The 23,207-nt window shown below is 34.9% G+C and overlaps 1 protein-coding gene and 1 pseudogene across 3 annotated transcripts in view; both read left to right on the plus strand.

Moving 5' to 3' along the window:
* Nucleotides 1-23,207, plus strand: part of SLC9B1 (solute carrier family 9 member B1) — a 66,546-nt gene that overhangs the window by 16,104 nt on the left and 27,235 nt on the right. For all 3 annotated transcript variants that reach the window (XM_059171868.1, XM_059171859.1, XM_059171850.1), the window contains 4 exons: nt 1,784-1,853; nt 3,570-3,708; nt 20,402-20,572; nt 21,744-21,886. In XM_059171868.1, coding sequence (XP_059027851.1) covers nt 1,785-1,853; nt 3,570-3,708; nt 20,402-20,572; nt 21,744-21,886 — 522 coding nt within the window. In that variant the 5' untranslated portion in view covers nt 1,784. The remainder of the gene's footprint in view (nt 1-1,783; nt 1,854-3,569; nt 3,709-20,401; nt 20,573-21,743; nt 21,887-23,207) is intronic.
* On the plus strand, nt 17,021-20,080 carry LOC131829772 (large ribosomal subunit protein uL22-like; annotated as a pseudogene).

The raw sequence follows: 23,207 nt of genomic DNA on the forward strand, positions 1-23,207 counted from the left end.
GAAGTTCTGTTGCATGGTTCTCTTGCCTGGATTCCAAGTCCTGCTATCCTAACCATGACCTAGTTATAGATTTTTTTTTCCTTAAGATTTGTTTATTGATTTTTAGAGAAAGAGGGGGGGCTGGGGGAGAGCAAAGGGAGAGAACATCTTAAACAGACTCTGTGCTGAGCACAGGGACAGACTCGGGGCTCAATTTTACAACCCTGAGATCACAACTGAGCCAAAACCAAGAGTTGGAGGTTCAACCGACTGAGTCACCCAGGTGCTCCAACATAGCTGTAGATTTTAAAATACGCTACCTGGTGTCTTATACAATTCTTGGTGCTATGTTTGCTTCTTCCTGTCTACCTGCCTAGTTATGACTCACAGTTTCTCCTAAGTTAGGTCACAGCTCAAATGTCACCTTGATGATCATTGTAACATCTTCTAGGTTTATTTTCTTCAGTACTTAATCACAACCTGAAAATATATTGTCTTTCTCTTCCTCTCACCAAGAATATCATCTCCAGAAGAGCAGAAACCTACCTTTGTTTTATGTTATTTTGCTGTTTTATCTTCAGAGCCTAGAAGAATAGACATTCAATAATTACTGTATGGATGGGACTTTGTGTCCCGATCTCACAACTCTTGTGCACTCCAGCTCAAATTTCTTAATATTTCTAGCCCTGAGCCTATCCTTTCAGAACTTGACACAGTTTGGGTGATTTCACTTACCCTCCTTGTTCATACAGCTTACTCACTTTTAACTTCTAGTCTAACAGTTAATGACAGGCTCTCATTCTAATGACCAAATAGTTTCTATATTCCCTTCATTAAAATGGAATTTTACTTTAAAGGGACTTAGCTATTTTTCATCACATCTTAAAAATAAAAGTTATTTTCTGTTTTAATGTCGTAAATTAGTTATGATTCCTTATAGGATTTTACACACTAATATTTTACTTCATTAAAATGAGGCAATAAATGTAAAGCACTTGGCATATGTGGTGGATACTCAAATGTTAATGATTCTTTTTTTTAAATTGCTTGTCTTTTTTAAAAAGTCTAGATACAGGAAATACTGTGAGGTTTGGTCTTATCAAGTACCTAAAAATTCAGACTTGAAGTTTTAAATTTTTTCCTGAACAGTAACTCAGGAATTGAAAGACATTTTTATGGCAGCAGAAGTCACAGAGAAGGTAGAAATAATAGATATTTAAAAATAAGTTTCCAATAAATAAATAAATAAGTTTCCAGGCCTAATTCTTCTCCTGATATGGTCCTATTTCATTCTGTTTTTTTCTAGTTCATTGTTATTCAAAATGCAACTTATTTTATTTTGTTTAAATGTTGCACCTATGGATCTTTCAAATGGACTACATATAAAGATAGTATGTATCAATAACTTACAGATGTAGGTATTAATGCAGTTGATCATATTTAATTTTAAAAATTTTGGACTCTTCTGACAGGGATGTGACTGAAATGCTGGAAATTATTTTAGTGCATAAAATAAAGAACTGGGTTTTCTGATACATGCTTTTACGATATGACCCACCATTATGAACTACTGAGAGGTATTAAATTTCTGTGTGATAATGGTCTTTAAAACATATGTACATGATTTTGCTTCATAACTTTACAATGAATATTTGGGACTGTCTTAACTATGAAGATATCTGGCTTGACTGTGAAACAACTTTATGATAAAAAATCATTAAAAAATTAATCCCTCTTACACATGTTTGTTTCAGATATCTGTATAGTACTATTTTATTCAAATTGTTTTTCTTTTAAACATTAGCATGTACACCACAGAATCACAAAATGAACATCTGGAGGATAAACACACCCCATCATCTACAACTTCTCAGGTAAAAACCTAAAACTATTTTGTAATGTACAATATAAAAATCAATCTGATCTTAAAGTTTATTTTTCAAGTTTACCAGTTAGGTTTCTATTATATGTCTAGTTAAAAAATGAGAAGGGGTCACTTAAAAATAACTAGTTTAAACAGGTACTAAGAAATGAGCAAAAGGAATGAAAAGATGGAAAGGGGTGACTAAAGATTATTTTGGAGTAAAGAGTTCAGATATCAAGAATAATGGAAATATGGCTTATTATTTCTCACCATATCTAGGAAAAACTCAATAATTTAGACTATAAGAGGTAAAGAAATTAATTAAAATGGTGTGTTATATATTTGAAAAGAACCAAGTTTTTATTTTTCTAAGAGTACAGAGTAAGTCATAAACCTTTTGGTCTATTTTACTCCATAATAATTGCTTATGATTAGAATTATAAATTATTTACTTTTTTAAAATTTTACTTTTTTAAAACAGAGGCTTCTATGGTTCTCAAGGGCCCAAATTTTCTTCTTTTAAATATTTAAAATATTCACCATTGATTCAAATTACTTGTCTGTAAAGACTTTATCCTAGTCTCTGTCAATTTGTTATAAAGTCTGAAATAATAAAACTTAAAATAGTATGGTCTTACCTCATATGACCTTTAACCCACACTAATCAAAATTCATCTTTGTGACTTTACCTTGGCCCTTGTGTATAGTGACAGACTTCCCACAGAAGCCTTTATAACAGAACTCCAACAAATTAATTACGATCAGATTTAAAGAACTTTGATATTAAAAGAGCTGCATAATTCATTTACATCAGCTGCTGTGATGCCTTTGCCTCCCTAGTCATTAAATGTTTCCTCTTTGCTTCCTTAATATGTCCATGCCTCTAGCCTTTGCTCCCAGTTCTTCTGATAATCCTGTGTTCTCTCTCCACTGCACTCAAAGTATTATCAATACACTCGAAGTGTTGGCCTGTGTGTACACATGCATACATGTGCATGCACACACACACACCATGACAATGAGGCAAAACTGATGATTTCTATTTCAGGGTTAATGCTACTCTGTTTTGTTTTGTTTTTGTTTTTGTTTTTGTTTTTGTCTTGTTTATCTTGGTAGAAACCTCTCAATATTCTCACCAACTAAGATGTCTTTTTTTTTCTAAGCAGTTTCATAATTAGACTAACTACCATTAAAAGCCTGGAAGATGCAGCTAAACCCATGAATTACCTAAGGATGTTATCTATAATTAATAGTGGGAGCATGAACCTTAAATTTCTGAAAGCTTTATCTGTTTTTCTCATTTTTTTCAGTTGTATAATTTTTCAAAGAAATGAGTCCAAGTAAAATTATATTTCACCTCCTTTCCAACGTAGCTGTATTTTCATTCTACAAAAGTTTTATTAAATAATCGTTGGCAGTAAGACTGAAGAGGAACACTTTTAATTATTCTGCCTACAGTATAGCTCATTTATTCAATATGCATAAATCACAAATTAAAAATAGCAGGGACTCAAGTCTATAAAAGCTAAATCAAGGTGCTCTACAAAGTGCTCTGTTGTGACATCCTCAAATACCTATTGATATAGTGCATGAATATTCTTTTATATGTGTAATTCTCCAGGGTGACAGTAATGATATGAATTTAATTATGAGATTTGGTGGTTTTGTACTGTCATAAAATTGTATGAAAGTGTATTTTTTCAAAGATTTCCTTGCTTTACTTCAGATCCTCAAAGATAGTAATATTAGTGAACATGAAGAAACTAAGGAAACAGTCTTGTCACAAACAGAGGAAACAAAACCACAGATGGAAAAGACTTGTTCTTGTCCTCCACAAGGAAAACTGAATAAATTTATTACAAATGGTATGTGAAATAAGAAATGTAAGTAAAGAGAAAACCAGAGATGTATTTGATAAATATATATTTTTAAAGATTTTCTTTATTTATTTGACAGAAATAGAGCACAAGCAGGGAGAGCAGCAGAAGAAGAAGTAGGCTCCCCGCTAAACAAGGAGCCTGATTTGGGGCTTGATCCCAGAACCCTGGGTTCATGCATGACCCAAGCAGAAGGCTGACACTTAACTGAGCCATTCAGGTGCCCCTATATTTGATGAATATGATAAATATTAAAACACGAACCAACAAAGCCACTGCTAAATCTATATATTTACTGTACACTTTAGCTATATACTTCAGTTCTTATTACAAGCAATATGTGGACAAAGAGGAAATATTTCCTTAACTGTCAAAAACTAATAATAATTGCTTAACAGATACATATTTTAATTTTTTCATGACTTCTTCTATTAAATCTTGGGGATTAGAAACAGCATAGATTAAGGGGCGCCTGGCTGACTAGGGCAGTAGAGCATCTGATTCTTGATCTCAGTGTTGTGAGTTCAAGCCCCACAATGAGTGTGGAGCCTACCTGGAAGGAAGAAAGGAAGGAAGGAAGGAAGTAAAAGAAAGAATGACATTGATTAAATGATTAAAGATTTTTATTTAAACCCTACTTTTGATATTTAGTTTTTTAAAGATTTATTTTTGAGAGAGAGAGAGAGTGAGGAGAGGAGCCGAGGGACAGAATCTCAAGCAGACTTCCCATGGAATCCAGAGCCCATTGTGGGGCTCAGTCTGACAACCCATGAGATCATGACTTGAGCCAAAATCACCAGTTGGACATGTAACCAGCTGAGCCACCCAGGTACCTCTGATATTTAGTTTTAAGTCAGCTGGAATGAACATTATACCCTTGGCAATATTAAGGTTCTTAATAAAATTAGGACCCAAATTTTTAAAGAGCTGCTGCCTTGTAAAGGATTGTATATTGCTTTACCATTAAAATTTTAAAGCATCTCATTGTCGTATATTTATATATTGTCACCTAATATTAATAAAAGATTTTCTTGATTTTTATCTAGATATTCTATATGATTTAACTTAGATTTTGGTCTCCATAAGTATAGATCCTATAAAGAACAATATTTAGTTTAAAATATGATGAACAAGTAACTGAAGTTTTAAAATTTTCTTTTTAAGATTTTATTTATTGAGAGGGAGAGAGAGCATGCACATGCGGAAGCTGGGGGAGGGGAGGAGGGAAAAGGGGAGAGAAAATCTCAAGCTGACTCTGCACTGAGTGCCAAGCCTGACACACTTGATCTCATGACCCTGAGATCACAACCTGAGCAGAAACAAAGAGTCAGACACTTATAACCAACTGAGCCCTCAGGCACTTCTAAAATTTTACTTTATTTACTGCTTGCTAAATTTAAACTTTTGAAACCAGATTTTACTAATTGATTTTTCCCTTAGTAAAAGTTACTTTTTAATTCACATCAATATTTTTTTTAAGATTTTATTTATTTGTTTGACGGACAAAGATCACAAGTAGGCAGAGAGGCAGGCAGAGAGAGAGGAGGAAGCAGGCTCCCTGCTGAGCAGAGACCTTGATCCAGGACCCTGGGATCATGACCTGAGCTGAAGGCAGAGGCTTTAACCCACTGAGCCACCCAGGTGCCCCTTAACATCAATATTTTTAAGGATTCTAAAGCTGAACTTGAATATCTGACAGTGAAAAGTGATTGGACTTCTTTGTAAACATAATTTCTGCACATAGATCTTACATGCACATTCCCATGACCATATACTCTATACAGTTGGCATTGTCTATACAGCAATTGTTAGGAGTAGGGTCAGGGCCTGTGAAGAGAGGAAAATGTATTGGTCACCAAAGATTATCCACTGAGATTGAGAACTGCAGTTTGCTCAGGAACTAATTTAGGAGTTTTATAACACCAGTATTGAAACTACAAATATACTTGGGTTTATAACTGGTTTTCCCCTTTGTTTGCTTTCATTTTTGATTTTTCAAATTTAGAGAAATTTATAGGAAAAGGATCTTCCATGTTTCTATCTTAGGGAGTGTATATTCTTGTATTCTCTTTTTGTGTCTCTGTCTGTCTCCATCTCCATCTGTCTGTCTGAGTCTTATCTCTGTCTCTCTCACACGCACAACTACACCCTATATATTGGTGTACAGAAACTCTTAAAACATATTTTCTAGATAATAGCATATATTCTAGATAATGGAGATAGAGCTGCAGTTTCTCTATAAATCATATTTAATTCACCAATCCCATAATGTATATGTTAATTTAGTAAGAAATCTAAACTCTCAATCACATGCAGAAATCAATCTCATCACTTTTAATCACACTATTTATGTCTTTTATTTGAGTGGCAGCTTGCCTAGTACCAAAGAAATGGATATTCTAGAAAAATAAGTTTAGGTTTTAGGCTATTATTCTTTTTTTGTTTCTTTTAAGTTTGCTTTCAGTAAAGATACTTTGTTTTCAATAAAAGGTACTTTATAACCTTTTTCATAAAGTTGTTTTTCCTTTAAATAAATAAAAGGAAAGCTTTATTATATGTCCAACTATGACTTTCAAATAATCTTAGGGCCAGAATCTCCCCATTAAAATCTTATCATCAGAAAAAAAAAATCTTATCATCAGTATTATGAAGTAAGCAGTCTTGAAAGTTTAGAGCTCAAAAATAATATCCCAGATACTTTCAATTTCTGGTCCAGCATCATCCCTCCTCCTTAACATATAAAAAGCTGACTAAACTGAAAAATTAATGACTCTTATTTTATTTATTCCACCAAAAAGGTAAGGCTAGAGGGCAAATAACTACCCCCAAATTGGAGACAGCATGAGGACACAAAGGATCATAACTTATCAGAGCAGAAACCTCTGTGAGAACCAGTACTAGGGTAGGTATACCTACATTTTAATTGACAAATTGGCTAGGGACTCAGGATGGATAAGTCTGAGTGGGGTAGGCCAGTCATGGTGCGGGAAACACACTTTTGTGAGTTTTACCTCCAGGAGCCATCTGGCAGGTGGAGGGGGAAAGTAATCATATGCAGTATACTAGAGCTTTCTGCTCTTCTTAAGAATACCTTCCCTCAAGAGAAACTGTTTGATCAGAACCTAACCTATGGGGATTTTATCTGAACCAAACTGGCCAGAGAAAAGAGAAATAACCAAAACTTATCCCCTCTGTATAACCCCCACTAGCCATCCTATAAAACCTAATGGGATAGGAAAAAAAAAAAAAAAAACAACTAAGAGTCACTTGTGAGGTTCATAGTACAGGAGCAAAGGCTCACTAAAGACTGGTTCAACTCTATAGAAGTCTTCCCCTTCCCACACAACTTACCACTCTATTACCAAAGGTCTTTTTACCCAGGACAATATATTCACTTTTAAGCAAAAATATGTAAGATGTATTTAAAGACCAAACAAACAAACAACAACAACAACAAAAACAGTTTAAAGAGACAAAATATCAGTAGACCCATATATTGCAGGGATGTTGGAATTATCAAACTGTGAATTTTAAAAACTATGACTAATATACTTAGGCCCCCAATGGAAAAGTAAACATGTAAGAATGGAAGGGTAATGTAAGGGGGAAATGGAAGTCCTCAGAACCAAAAAAAAAAAAAAAAAAAAAAGCTAGAAATTAAAAACACTAATGGAATCAAATGTCTTTGATGGCTTCATTAATAGACTGTACACAGCTGACAAAAGAATCTCTGAGCTTGTGGATCTGTCATTAGGAAATTCCAATGCTGAAAAGTACAAGAGGAAAAAAAGGTTGAAAAAAGGGAACAGAATACACAAGAACTGTGGGATGACTACAAAACATAATGGGATTAGCAGAGAAGAAGAGAAAAGGCAGCAGAATAAAGATTTGAAAGCAATAATAACTGAGAATTTCCCCCAAATTAACACCAGGTGGAAAAGCACAGATCCAGGAAGCTCAGAGAATTCCAAGCAGGATAAATACCAAAAAATAAACAAACAAACAAAAATACTACACTTGATTATATCATATTCAACCTATAGGAACTCAAAGATTTTTAAAAGTCTTGAGAGAAGCCGGGGAGGGGGAGCACTTTACTGATAGAGTAGCAAAGGTAAAAATTATATCTGACTTATCTGCCGAAATGATGCAAGTAAAAAGAGAATGAAATGAAATATTTAAAGTGTTGAGATAAAAAAAACACACCAGCCTAAAATTCTGTATACTACAAAATCATCTTTCAAAAGTGAAGGGTCTCTTGGGTGGCTCAGTGAGATAACTGTCTGATTTTTTATCTGAGGTCATAATCTCAGGGTTGTGAGATTGAGCTTCGCATCAGGGTCCACACTGGGCATGGAGCCTGCTTAAGAGTCTCACACACACACTCTCTCTCTCTGTCTCCCAATGTTCCTCACCCCCAAATTAAAAAAAAAAAAAAAAAGAAAAAGTGAAAGAGAAATAAAGACTTTCTCAGACCAACAAAAATCAAACCAGCAAATCTGCCTTGCAAAATGTTAAAAGAAATTCTTCAGAGAGAAAAAAATTATATGGGTCAGAAACCCAGATTTACATGAAGAAGGAAGAACATCAGAGAAGGAGTACATGAAGGTAAAACAAAAACTTTTTTTTAATATTCTTAAATGATTGAACACATAACATTTCACAATAATAGCAAAAATATGTTCACTGACTATATGCATTATTCTCAAACTTACATGGAACATGCACTAAGATGGACCACATTCTGTCATATGCATACAAAACACCTTAATTAATCTAAAAGAATAAAAATCATCCAATATATGCCCTCTGACCATAAAGGGTTTAAGCAAAAATTCCAAAGGCAGTTGGAAAATTCTAAAATACTTGGAGATTAAACCATACATTTCTCAATAGTACATGGGAACCTCAAGTGATATTTTAAAATAGTTGGAACTTGGGGCGCCTGGGTGGCTCAGTGGGTTAAGCCGCTGCCTTCAGCTGAGGTCATGATCTCAGGATCCTGGGATCGAGTCCCGCATCGGGATCTCTGCTCAGCAGGGAGCCTGCTTCCCTCTCTCTCTCTCTGTCTGCCTATCTGTCTACTGTGAACTCTGTCAAATAAATAAATAAAATCTTTAAAAAAAAAATAGTTGGAACTAAATGAAAATAAAAATACAACTTATGAAAATTTGTGGGATGCAGTGAAAGCAGTGCTTAGAGGAAATTTTATAAAATTTAGGGGTGCCTGGATGGCTCAGTCAGTGAAGCGGCTGCCTTCAGCTCAGGTCATAATCCTGGAATCCCAGGATCGTGCCCACATCCTGCTTCCTGCTCTCTGGGGAATCTGCTTCTCCCTCTACCCCTCCCCATGCTCATGCGCTCTCTCTCTCTCTCTCTCTCTCTCTCTCTCTTTCTCTGGCTCATTCTCTCTCAAATCAATAAATAAAATATTTTTAAAATAGTGAGAATTTATAACATTGAATGCACATTTTAGAAAAGAATAAGAATCTAAAACCAATCTTCTAAGCTTCCACATTAGGAAACCTGAAAAAGGAGCAGATTAAGCCCAAAGTAAACAAAAGAAAATAAATAGCAAAAATTAGAGCAGATATCATTGAAACTTAAAACAATAGCAAAAATTTTAGATGCCTGGGTGGCTCAGTCTTTAAGTATCTGCCTTCAGCTCAGGTCATGATCCCAGGGTCCAGGGATTGAGCCCTGCATCAGGCTCCCCACTCTGCAGGAAGCCTGCTTCTCTCTCTCTCTCTCATTCCCCCTGCTTGTGTTCCCTCTCTTGCTATGTCTCTGTCAAATAAATAAGTACAATCTTTTTTTTTAAAAAATAGCAAAAAATCAATGAAACTGGTTCTTTTATAAAAGAACCAGTTCTTTTATAAGGTTGTTTTATAAGGTTGATAAGCTCAATAGACCTCTAGCTAGGCTAAGAAAAACACAAAGAAATTATAATCCACTAATATTAGAAATTTAAGAAGGGACATCACTACATCACTACCCATAGACCTGTAGAAAGATATTAAAGATAAGATAAAAAGATAATAAAGGAATACTATGAACATCTCTTAGCTCACCAATTTGATAATTGAGAGGAAATAGACCATTTTCTTGAAAAACACAATCTACCAAAATATACACAAGAATAGTGCTCGCTTCGGCAGCACATATACAAAATATACACAAGAATAGACAATCTTAATAGGAATATATCTATTAAATAAATTGATTCAAAAATTAATAACCTCCCAAAACAAAAGGCACCAGACCTAAAGTGGCTTCACTGGAGAATCTTACCAAACATTTAAGAAAGAAATTATTCCAATTTTCTACAATCTCTTCCCAAAGATGGAAGCAGAGGGATAGTTCCCAAATCATTCTGTGAGGTCAGCATTTGCCTCATATCCAAATCAAAAACATTACAAGAAAAGAAAACCATAAACCAGTATCCCTGATAAGCACAGAAGATCCTCAACAAAATATTACTAAATTGACTTAACAATGTATAAAGGAATTATACATCATACAACCATGTGAGATTTATTCTAGGTATGCAAGGTTGGTTCATATTTGAAAATGAATGATTGTAATCCATAACATGAACAGGCTAAAGAAGAGAAATCATATGATCATAATAATAGGTGCAGGAAAAACATTTGACAAAATCCAATATCCATCATAATTTACAGATAGAGGGAAACTTCCTCAGCTTGATAAAAAAATAAAATAAAATAGACTAAAAACCACAGCCACCATTATACTAAATGGTGAGAAACAGAAGCTTTCCCACTAAGACGAGGAATAGGACAAGGATGCCCTCTCACACTACTCCTTTTCAATATCATACTAGAAGTCCTACCTAATACAATAAGAAGAGCAGAAACAAAACATATGAAGAAATAAAAAATACAAAAACAAAGTATATAAAGAAATAAAACTTCCCTTGTTCACAAATGACATGATTGGGTAGAAAATTAAAATAATCAAGAAGAAAACTCCAGAGACAACAAATAAGCAAGTATAACAAGATTGTAGGATAGAAGGTTAATAATACTAAAGTTAGTTATTGTCTTCATATGTACCAACAATGAATAAATGGAATTTGAAATTGAAAATAGGGGCACCTGGGTGGCTGAGTGGGTTAAAGCCTCTGCCTTCGGCTCAGGTCATAGTCCCAGGGTCCTGGGATCGAGCCCCACATCAGGCTCTCTGCTCAGCAGGGAACCTGCTTCCTCCTCTCTCTCTCTCTCTCTCTGCCTACCTGTGATCTCTATCTGTCAAACAAATAAATTAAAAAAAAAATCTTTAGAAAATACATTACTATTTACATTAGTGCCCTTAAAGATAAAATACCTAAGTATAAAGCTAATAAAATATGTACAAGATCTATACAAGGAAAACTGCAAAACTCTAGTGAAAGAAATAAAAAAAGAACTAAATCAATGCACAGATTTTCCTTGTTCATGAAAAAAACTCAGTATTGTCAGGATGTCAGTTCTTTCCAACTTGATTCATAGATTCAATACAACCTCAATCAAAACCCGACAAATTACTTTGTGGATGCCCACAGACTCATCTGAGGTTCGTATAAAGTGGCAAAAGACTGAGAAGAGCCAATGTAGTATCACAGGAGAAAAATTAGATGAGAACTAACACTACCCAACTACAAGACTTACTATAAACCTACATATCCTGTGGTCATCACATCAATATAGAAGAGCCTTACAGCAATATGACTTTATTTTTCCCTCCTCTGCCTTCAGGGCAAGATTTATATATATTTTTACTTCTACATTCTTACTTTTACTTCTACATTTATGTATATACTCTTCTACATTTGCTTTTAAAAGCCAAAAGTCTTTTTTTTTTTTAAGTTTAAAAAAGTCTCATATTTGTCCACATATTTACATTCTCTGGTTCTCTCCATTTCTTTCTGGCAATCTGAATTTTTATGTGGAATTTCTTCCCTTCAGTCTAAAAATCTTCTTGCAGTGTTTTTTGCAGAATAAGTCTTATAGCATTCTTTCAGCTTTTGTCTGAAAGTGTCTCAATTTGGCTTTTTTAAAATTTTCTAAATAGAGGTATAATTGACATATAATCTTATATTGGTTTTTAGGTGCACAATATAATGATTCCATATTTGTATATATTACAAAATGATCACCACAATAAATCTAGTAAACGTCCATCATCATACACAGAAACTTTTTTTCTTATAATGATAAATTTTAAGATCTACTCTTTTAGCAACTTTCAAATATATAATACAGTATCACTAACAATAGCACCATGCTATACATTACATTCCAGTACCTTATTTATTTTATAACTGGAAGTTTGTAACTTCTGACCCCCTTCACCTATCTTGTCAACCCCCCCGCCATCCCTGCCTCTGGCAACCATCAGTTTGTTCTCCGTATCTGTAAGCTTGATTTTTAGATTCCATGAATAGGTGAGCATGCAGTATTTTAGTCTGACTTACTTCACTTAGCATAATACCTTCAAGGTCCATCCATGTTGTCTCAAGTGGCAAAGAGTTTTATCTTTTCCTTTCTTTTCTTTCTTTCTTTTTTTTTTTTTTTAAGATTCTAAAGTAATTTCTACTTCCAACATGGGGCTCAAACTCGCAATTACCAAGAGATCAAGAGTCACAAGCTCCAACAACTGACCCAGCCCTGCACCCCAAGTTTTTTTCTTTTTTGTGACTGAATATATTGCATATATATATATATATATATATATATATATATATATATATATATATACCACAATTTATCCATTCACCTTAAATGGCTACTTAATGTTGTTTCCCTATTTTGGCTATTATAAAGAATGCTGCAGTGAACAGGAGGAGGATGCATATATCTTTTTGACTTACTGTTTATTTTTGTTGTATAAATACTCAGAAGCAGAATTGTTGGGTCATATGGTATTTCTATTTTCCTTTCTTCTTGAATCAGTTTTGGTAACTTGTATCTTTTTCTGGATTTGTCAGGGTGCCCAGGTGGCTCAGTTGGTTAAGCAACTGCCTTTGGCTCAGGTCATGATCCCAGGGTCCTGGTGTCAAGCCCCACATCAGGCTCCCTGCTCCTCAGGGAGCCTATTTCTCTCTCCCTCTCTGCCTGACACTCCTCATGCTTGTGCTCTCTCTCTCTCTCTGTTAAATACATTAATAAAATCTTTTTTAAAAAGTAGAATTTGTCTATTTTATCTAGTTTTTTAATTTTTTAGCTTGAAGTTTTTTACAATATTTGCTTTGTGTTATTTTAATTTCTCTAAATCTAAAGTGATGTTTCCTCTTTAATTCCTGATTTTGGTCATTTGTACCTTCTTTTTCCTTTGTCAGTCTAGCTAGAGATATCTATTTTATTGATCTCAAATAATTTTTATTTCATTGATTTTCTCTAATGTTTTTGTTTTGTATTTAATTATTTTCCACTTCAATCTTTTTTATTTCATACATTCTACTTACTTTTGGTTTGATTTTCTTATCTTTTTTAAGTTGTTAAGGTGGATGTTTTTATTGTCAATTTTAGATAATTCTTTTTTTTCTAATATTTTTTTTAAACATTTTATTTATTTATCAGAGAGAGAGAGGGAGAGAGCGAGCACAGGCAAACAGAATGGCAGGTAGAGGCAGAGGGAAAAGCGGGCTCCCTGCTGAGCAAGGAGCCTGATGTGGGACTCGATCCCAGGACGCTGGGATCATGACCTGAGCCGAAGGCAGCTGCTTAACCAACTGAGCCACCCAGGCGTCCCCCTAATATTTTTAAAGCTATATGTTTCCATCTGTACACATCATATCCTATTAATATTGATATGCTGTGTTTTCATTTTTATTTGCTTTAAGATAAGTTGTAAGTCCCCTTGTGTTTACTTCTTTGACTCCTGATTATTGTTTGCATAATATGTCTTTTTTCATCTTTTTACATTCAGCTTATCTGTTTCATCCAAAGTATGTTTCTTATAGATACCAAATAATTGGATATCTTTTTTTTAATCCAGTAAGATAATCTTTGCCTTTTGAATTTAGACCAAACACATTTAACATAATTACTGGTTTAGTTGAACTTATGTCTACCATTTTATTACTTGTTTTCTGTAAGTGTCATGTCTTTTGTTTTTCTGTTCATTCTTTACTGCTTCTTTTGTGCTAACCAAATTTTGTTAGTGCACTATTTCAATTTCCCTGTTAATTTTTTAGCTATATTTTAGGGGTTTTAGTTTTAGTGATTTCTCCTGTGAGTTATAATTATTATCTTCAATTTTTCACAATCTCCTTCAGTTTAACATTGCCTTAATTCCTGTGGTGTACAGCAGCTTTGAGCCAATAGACCTCCATATGCTATAAATTCAACAATATTTTGTTAAATTTATTGCTCTTAATAACCTTAGTTTTTAAAAATGAATGTATGTATATATATATATATATACACACACACACAGTCTTCTATACTTAAGCATTTATTTTGTTATATTTATTGCTCTTAATAATCTTAACTTTTTAAAAATGTATATATAATATGTATATATATTATATGTGTGTGTGTACATATATACATATACATACATACAATCTTCCTTACTTAGATATTTATTTACCATTTCCAGTGCCCTTTATTGCTTCCTACTCGTCCAAATCACAACCTTTTGTCATTTTCTTTCAACTTAAAGCATTAGTATTTCATTAGTGGGGTGAATTTTGTCTATTTTTGTTTGTCTGAGAATGTCTTTATTTCATATTCACTTTGAAGAATAGTTTTACTATTCTTGATTGACAGGATTTTACTATTCTTGATTGACAGTATTTCTTCTTGATTGACAGGGTTTTTTCCTGCACTTTTTTTTTTTTTTTTTTTTAAGTAGCCTCCATGCCCGGTGAAGGGCCCAGTGAGCCTATGCTCAATTCCTAATAAAGGAATTGAACTCACAACCCTGAGATCAAGACCTGAGCTCAGAGCAAGAGTCAGGTGTTCAGCTGACTGAGCCACCCAGGTGCCCCTTTCTCTGCACTTTTGAAATGTCACTCTACCGCCTTTTGGCTTTTATTTTTCCTGATGAAAATGCTGTTCTTAATTGCATTATTGTACCCTTGTACATGAGTCATTTTCTTGCTACTTCCAAGACTTTCCTTTTGTCTTTTGTTGTTAGCTATTTAATGACGGTGATGTCTCTAGGTGTAGTTCTCTTGTGCCTAGTCTACTTGGAATTTGTTGAGCTTCTACATCTATACACTTGTATTTTTTATTAACTTTGGGAGATTTTCAGACATTATATTTTCAAATATGTTTCTACCCCTTCTTACCTTCCTCTTCTCCTCCTGGGACTTCCTTTATGCATATGTTAGTACTCTTAATGGTATTCTATAGGTGTTTGAGGTTCTGTTCATTTTTTTTTAATTCCTTTTTTCCTTTAGTTTTTCAAATTCATTAATCTCTGTTGATCTATATTCAGGTTCACTGATATTTTCTTTCACAAGCTCAAAAATGCTGTTGAGCTCTTTAGTCAACTTTTCATTTCATTGTTGTAGGTTTCAATTCCAGATTTCAATTTTTAAATAAATTTTACCTCTTATTAATATTCTTTATTAAGTTACATATTACATTTAAATTATTTGAACATATTTAAAATGGGTGTTTTGAAAACTTCATAAATCCAACACCTGGATTCATTTACTCATTGTCTATTGCCTGCTTTTTTTTTTTTTTCTGAAAATGGTTGTACTTTCCCGTTTCTTTGCATGTCTAGTAAGTTTAGGTTGAAAAATGAAACGTTTAGTTACACATTATGACAATTTTGAATTCAGTTTTAGTTTCTTAAGGTGGTGGTGGTTGTGTTGTTGTTGTTGTTGTTTGGGTAATTTGCATGTACTTAAATCGGTGGAATCATTCTGCCCTATGGTTTGCAGCAGGTGATGTCTCTTAGTTTTTGTTTATTTGTTTTTAGCCTATCATCCTAGGAGTTTCTCTTTTGTCTGCATAACTTAATAGTCACCAAGTGATTTAGGGGAGATACTATGTTCAAGTCAATAAGGCTTCCACCTTCTGTCAAGTAATCTGTAGGTGGGTTGAAGAAGACATTCAAAATTGCTGCTGGTAATCAAGTCTCACTTTTTCTTTCTTGCTTCTTCTTCTTTTTTTTTTTTTTTTTTTTCCATACTCTCTGGAGTCTTCTCTGCGATTGCATACTTTCCCAATCAGCCATAGATATACAGAGAACTTACCTTAACCTTTCTGATTCTGTACTATCTAAGATCTCACAGTTCAATTTTTAGCTTGTCTGCCACTCATATCAACTTGAACTGCAACCTCAAACTAACACCACTACATGTTTTTTTCTGCTGATTCTGAAAACAATCCACAATTTTTAACAAAATTATGGGTTTTCTCCCTCTACTCCATATCAAATCTGTTCCACCTCCTCTGACAACAAAGCAGCTGGTTTTTTATCTACCTCTATACTGGTATAACTGAAGTTTTTCCCAAATGAAGGAGTGAGGGAAAATGAAGGGAAGAGAGAGAGCAATCCCAGGCAGGAAGGCCTCAGAGTTTATCAGTCCTCCCCAAAACCCTGGCTCTTTTTCTTAAGGAGTAAATTCTTCTCTCAGGGAAGTACAAATCAAAACTGTAATGAGATACTACCTCACAACACAAGAAACAACAGGTGTTGAAGAGGAGGCAGAAAAAGGAGAACCCTCTTGCACTGTTAATGGGAATGAAAACTGGTACAGCCACTCTGGAAAACAGTATGGGGCTTCCTCAAAGAGTTAAAAATAGAACAATCTTATGATCCAGAAATTACACTACTAGGTGTTTACCCAAAGAATACAAAAATACAGATTCAAAAGGATTCATGCACCCAATGTTTACAGCAGCATTATCAACAATAGCCAAACTATGGAGATAGCCCAATGTCCATCAGCTGATGCATGGGTAAGGAAGATGTGAGATATAACTGAATATTAATTGAATATTGAATATTGATCATTGAATACTACTCAGCCATCAAAAATAATGAAATCTTGCCATTTGCAATGACATGGATGGAGCTGAAGTGTATCATGCTAAGCAAAATAAATTAGAGAAAAATGCCATATGATTTTATTCACATGTGGAATTTAAGAAACAAAAGCTACCCTAAGATATATAATGAAGTAAAGCTCATAATATTACCATAACATTTTTAAAATGTCATATGTTTTGAGAACAGTTTAGCACTTTAAAGGACTCACATATACTTTTAAAATATTTTTTAAAATAATAACACTTTAATTCTTCCCCTGAGTGACCTGAAGTGACCTCAGAAAATGGTTTGCTATTTGCTTGACCCAGAAAACCATACAAAATTATGCAAATCTAGAGGTTCAGCACAGATGCGAAAATTCTCACCAAAATACTAGCCAATAGGATTCAACAGTACATTAAAAGGATTATTCACCACGACCAAGTGGGATTTATTCCAGGGCTGCAAGTTTGGTTCATCCGCAAATCAGTCAATGTGATACAACACATCAATAAAAGAAAGAACAAGAACCATATGATACTCTCAATAGATGCTGAAAAAGCATTTGACAAAGTACAGCATCCCTTCCTGATCAAAACTCTTCAAAGTGTAGGGATAGAGGGCACATACCTCAATATCATCAAAGCCATCTATGAAAAACCCACCGCAAATATCATACTCAATGGAGAAAAACTGAAAGCTTTTCCGCTAAGGTCAGGAACACGGCAGGGATGTCCATTATCACCACTGCTATTCAACATAATACTAGAGGTCCTAGCCTCAGCAATCAGACAACAAAAGGAAATTAAAGGCATCCAAATCGGCAAAGAAGAAGTCAAATTATCACTCTTCGCAGATGATATGATACTATATGTGGAAAACCCAAAAGACTCCACGCCAAAACTGCTAGAACTTGTACAGGAATTCAGTAAAGTGTCAGGATATAAAATCAATGCACAGAAATCAGTTGCATTTCTCTACACCAACAACAAGACAGAAGAAAGAGAAATTAAGGAGTCAATCCTATTTACAATTGCACCCAAAACCATAAGATACCTAGGGATAAACCTAACCAAAGAGGCACAGAATCTATACTCAGAAAACTATAAAGTACTCATGAAAGAAATGGAGGAAGACACAAAGAAATGGAAAAATGTTCCATGCTCCTGGATTGGAAGAATAAATATTGTGAAAATGTCTATGCTACCTAAAGCAATCTACACATTTAATGCAATTCCTATCAAAGTACCATCCATCTTTTTCAAAGAAATGGAACAAATAATTCTAAAATTTATATGGAACCAGAAAAGACCTCGAATAGCCAAAGGGATATTGAAAAAGAAAGCCAAAGTTGGTGGCATCACAATTCCGGATTTCAAGCTCTATTACAAAGCTGTCATCATCAAGACAGCATGGTACTGGCACAAAAACAGACACATAGATCAATGGAACAGAATAGAGAGCCCAGAAATAGACCCTCAACTCTATGGTCAACTAATCTTTGACAAAGCAGGAAAGAATATCCAGTGGAAAAAAGACAGCCTCTTCAATAAATGGTGCTGGGAAAATTGGACAGCCACATGCAGAAAAATGAAATTGGACCATTTCCTTACACCACACATGAAAATAGACTCAAAATGGATGAAGGACCTCAATGTGCGAAAGGAATCCATCAAAATCCTTGAGGAGAACATAGGCAGCAACCTCTTCGACCTCAGCCGCAGCAACATCTTTCTAGGAACATCACCAAAGGCAAGGGAAGCAAGGGCAAAAATGAACTATTGGGATTTCATCAAGATCAAAAGCTTTTGCACAGCAAAGGAAACAGTTAACAAAATCAAAAGACAACTGACAGAATGGGAGAAGATATTTGCAAACGACATATCAGATAAAGGACTAGTGTCCAAAATCTATAAAGAACTTAGCAAACTCAACACCCAAAGAACAAATAATCCAATCAAGAAATGGGCAGAGAACATGAACAGACATTTCTGCAAAGAAGACATCCAGATGGCCAACAGACACATGAAAAAGTGCTCCATATCACTCGGCATCAGGGAAATACAAATCAAAACCACACTGAGATATCACCTCACACCAGTCAGAATGGCTAAAATCAACAAGTCAGGAAATGAGAGATGCTGGCGAGGATGTGGAGAAAGGGGAACCCTCCTACACTGTTGGTGGGAATGCAAGCTGGTGCAGCCACTCTGGAAAACAGCCTGGAGGTTCCTCAAAATGTTGAAAATAGAACCGCCCTATGACCCAGCAATTGGACTACTGGGTATTTACCCTAAAGATACAAACATAGTGATCCAAAGGGGCACACGCACCCTAATGTTTATAGCAGTAATGTCCACAATAGCCAAACTATGGAAATAACCTAGATGTCCATCAACAGATGAATGGATCAAGAAGATGTGGTATATATACACAATGGAATACTATGCAGCCATCAAAAGAAATGAAATCTTGCCATTTGCGACAACATGGATGGAACTAGAGCGTATCATGCTTAGCGAAATGAGTCAAGCAGAGAAAGACAACTATCATATGATCTCCCTGATATGAGGAAGTGGTGATGCAACATGGGGGCTTAAGTGGGTAGAAGACGAATCAATGAAACAAGATGGAATTGGGAGGGAGACAAACCATAAGTGACTCTTAATCTCACAAAACAAACTGAGGGTTGCTGGGGGGAGGGGGGTTGGGAAAAGGGGGTGGGATTATGGACATTGGGGAGGGTGTGTGCTTTGGTGAGTGCTGTGAAGTGTGTAAACCTGGTGATTCACAGACCTGTACCCCTGGGGATAAAAATATATGTTTATAAAAAATAAAAAAAAAAATTTAAATGCAAAAAAAAAAGATCTAGAGGTTCAGATCTGGGTACTCACTTTAGGAACACATATATAACTGCCCAGGCCAACAAGGGTATGCATATTCAAAAAGCCACCAAGTATCTGAAAGATGGTCACTTTGCAGAAACAGTAAATGCTATCATGATGAAGTCGGTAGGTGTGCCCAGGCCAAACAGTGGGGCTGGACACAGGGTCAGTGGCCCAAGAAGAGTGCTGAATTTTTCCTGCCTGTGCTTAAAATTTCAGAGAGTAATGCTGAACTTAAGGGTTTAGATGGTGATTCTCTGATCATTGAGCACATTTGGGTGAACAAAGCCCCCTCGATGCAGCACAGAAATTACAGGGCTCATGGTCGAATTAACCCATACATGAGCTCTCCTTGCCACACCAAGATGATCCTTACTGAAAAAGGGCTGATTGTTCCTAAACCAGAAGAGGAGGTTGTACAGAAGAAAACAATATCCCAAAAGAAACTGAAGAAATAAAAATTTATGGCCCAGGAGTAAATACTGCACAGAATAAATGCAAATAAAAATAAAAAGAGAATGTTAGTTGTCTCTTATTACTAAACATATTTCAAGTATCCTAAAAAAGAAAATAATAATAATACTTTGTTAAAAGCTTGTCCCATAAATTGATAGGAACTTTGGAATATATATTAAACGGATATGATTTCAATTATACTAACAAGCAACATAGTCAATGCTATGTATCATTCATTATATAGGACTATTAATAATGACATTTGATAAAATAGAATTCATCTTTTTTATGTGTATATCTATGTCTATGTAGATATATGGTTGTATGATTTTTTTATATTTCAGGAGTTACAATTTTTATGGTATGGTGTGTAGCCTGGTCATTCTTTGGCACTGAAGTTCTCCCTGGTGGAAATTTATTTGGACTATTAATGATCTTTTATAGTGCTATTATTGGGGGGAAGCTTTTGGAACACATTAGAATACCTTCAGTACCTCAACTTCCACCTCTTATTGGTAAGTGTACAGTTAGCTCTTATTTCTTTGTTATTAACTATATGTAAATTATGAACATACTCTATATAAAATAGATATAATTTAGAAAGATTTCAATGTAATATGATTTTTATGTATGTATTTACCATATATGTATGCTTATAGCTCATTTCTAGAACTATTTATTCTTTCTACAAATGAGCACACAGATTTTTTTCTTAGAATATTTTTGAAATAATTTAAATATATCCAATATATTATTCCTGTTGCCTTATTGTTTAATAGGACATTTTTTAGTTAATTTAAATATATTGTAGAAAAAGAAACACTTGGAAAAGACTGAATTTTTCTGTAGATAACCTAACTCAAATACAATTATAAGATTCAAATACTGTAGTGATTAGGGCATAAGAAGGTTTTATGGCTTTTGAGTAAGCTATATGGGCATCTCTACTATGTACATTCTTGGATGCATCATCTGCCTAACTAGTATTTTATCATTACTATTACTATATAACTCTCCATCTGGACAGAGGAAAATTAGTGGAAGAACATCTATTAGTGGTGTCTCATATTTTCTAAATATTCAATACATCCAAATATTCAGTATACTTTCATTAGAGACAATCACTCCATCCTATTATGTCCACAGCACCCTTTCAGCACCTAAGTATTTATTGAATCTTTTTATTTGTCCAAAACTTCCACTCTTGTCCTAGCTTAGGCTATTTGTTTTCCACTTTTTGATGGACTATGGCAGAGCCTTCTAATCGTTCTCCCCTCCAGTTTTATATCTATATAATTCATCAAGACCATCACGTGGAAAATACAAGACTCGTTATGTCACTTCCTCCTAAAACTTTCCTATAGTGCATTACTCTGGCAAAGCCGTGTGAATGGAGGCTGCAGGGGGGGTAGCTTTATATTATCTGTCCCCTCCTGCTCATTTTCCTACTCCCTTCCTTGCCCTTTATGTCCCAACAACACTGAATTACTTGTTGTAGCCTTTTAAGATATGTCATTTTTTATGCTGCTTCCTCTATGGCGAAGCTGCCCTTCACCTTTATGGCGAAGCTGCCCTTCACCAAAGCAATGAGATACAGTGTGTTTGAAGAAGGGAAATTATACATTTCTCTCTTCTAACTTAGAAAAATTAAATGAATGAGACGTGCTTTATTTTCTTTCTTTTAAGGGATGTTATTGGCTGGTTTTACTGTCAGAAATATTCCATTCCTCAGTAATTACATCCGTATTAATAACAAGTGGTCTTCAGCTTTAAGAAACTGTGCCCTTACCATTATCCTAATACAAGCTGGACTTGGACTCGATCCACAGGTAGATTTCTAATTATATCTTTAAAAAAATATTTTAAATATTTGGGGCTTATAGAAAAGAAAAAGAGGCAAAATTTTTGTTATAGCTATTCTAAATGAAGCCTGTAAGTAAAACTAAGAGAAAGGATTTTTTTGTTTGTTTGTTTGTTTGTTTGACAGACAGAGATTACAAGTAGAGAGGCAGGCAGAGAGAGAGAGAGAGGGAAGCAGGCTCCCTGCTGAGCAGAGAGCCCTATGCGGGACTCGATCCCAGGACTCTGGGATCATGACCTGAGCCGAAGGCAGCGGCTTAACCCACTGAGCCACCCAGGCGCCCTAAGAGAAAGGATTTTGCAGAAATATTGGCATCTTATAATTTCTACTTCTGGTCACCATTATTGCTGATATGAAGAGAATCATTATGATGTGAGATCTTCATTAGAGCTCATCTTTAATTATTTGTATAGAGATACATTCCCTTGTACAGCATTTGTATTGTTTGGGAGCTGCAGGTTTTCTGTGGAGAACTATTTACTTTCTAGTTAATAAAGGATAAGGTCCACTTCTAAACTGTTTTTGCTTTTATTTTGTTTTTCAGAGGGCTTAAGTATTTTGGTAATGTTTTTGTTTCGTGATCGTTATCTACCCACCCCACCCCCACAGAATATATGCTTGATTAACTTTGAATTATTATAGAAGATAATCCTTTTAAATATTTCTTAAAATATTAATATCTAGAATGATAAATCTATTTGGCTTTTAAAAAGACGATTATTCATGAGTATAACGGTACTCAAACAACAAGTATAAGAGTTTAGTGGAAATATCTCAAGATATTTGTAAGAGCATATTTTCAAGAGCCTAAAGACAGGGGCACCTGAGTGGCTCAGTTCGGTTAAGCATATGCCTTCTGTTCAGGTCGTGATTCCTGAATCCACAGGGTCCTGGGACTGAGCCCCACATTGGGCTCCGTACTCTGTGGGGAGCCTGCTTCTCCCTCTCTCTGAAGCTCCCCCTGCCTCTGTACTCTCACTCACTCTTTCTCTCTCTGTCAAATAAATTTTAAAAATCTTTAAAAAAAAAATCTTTTTAAAAAAGAGCATAAAAGGGGCGCCTGGGTGGCTCAGTGGGTTAAGCCGCTGCCTTCGGCTCGGGTCATGATCTCAGGGTCCTGGGATCGAGCCCCACATCGGGCTCTCTGCTCCGCGGGGAGCCTGCTTCCCTCTCTCTCTCTCTCTCTCTGCCTGCCTCTCTGCCTACTTGTGATCTCTGTCTGTCAAATAAATAAATAAAATCTTAAAAAAAAAAGCATAAAAAAACTTATAATTTATTATATTCTCAAG

Source organism: Mustela lutreola, chromosome 1, assembly GCF_030435805.1.
Source record: "Mustela lutreola isolate mMusLut2 chromosome 1, mMusLut2.pri, whole genome shotgun sequence".
NCBI lineage: Eukaryota > Metazoa > Chordata > Mammalia > Carnivora > Mustelidae > Mustela > Mustela lutreola.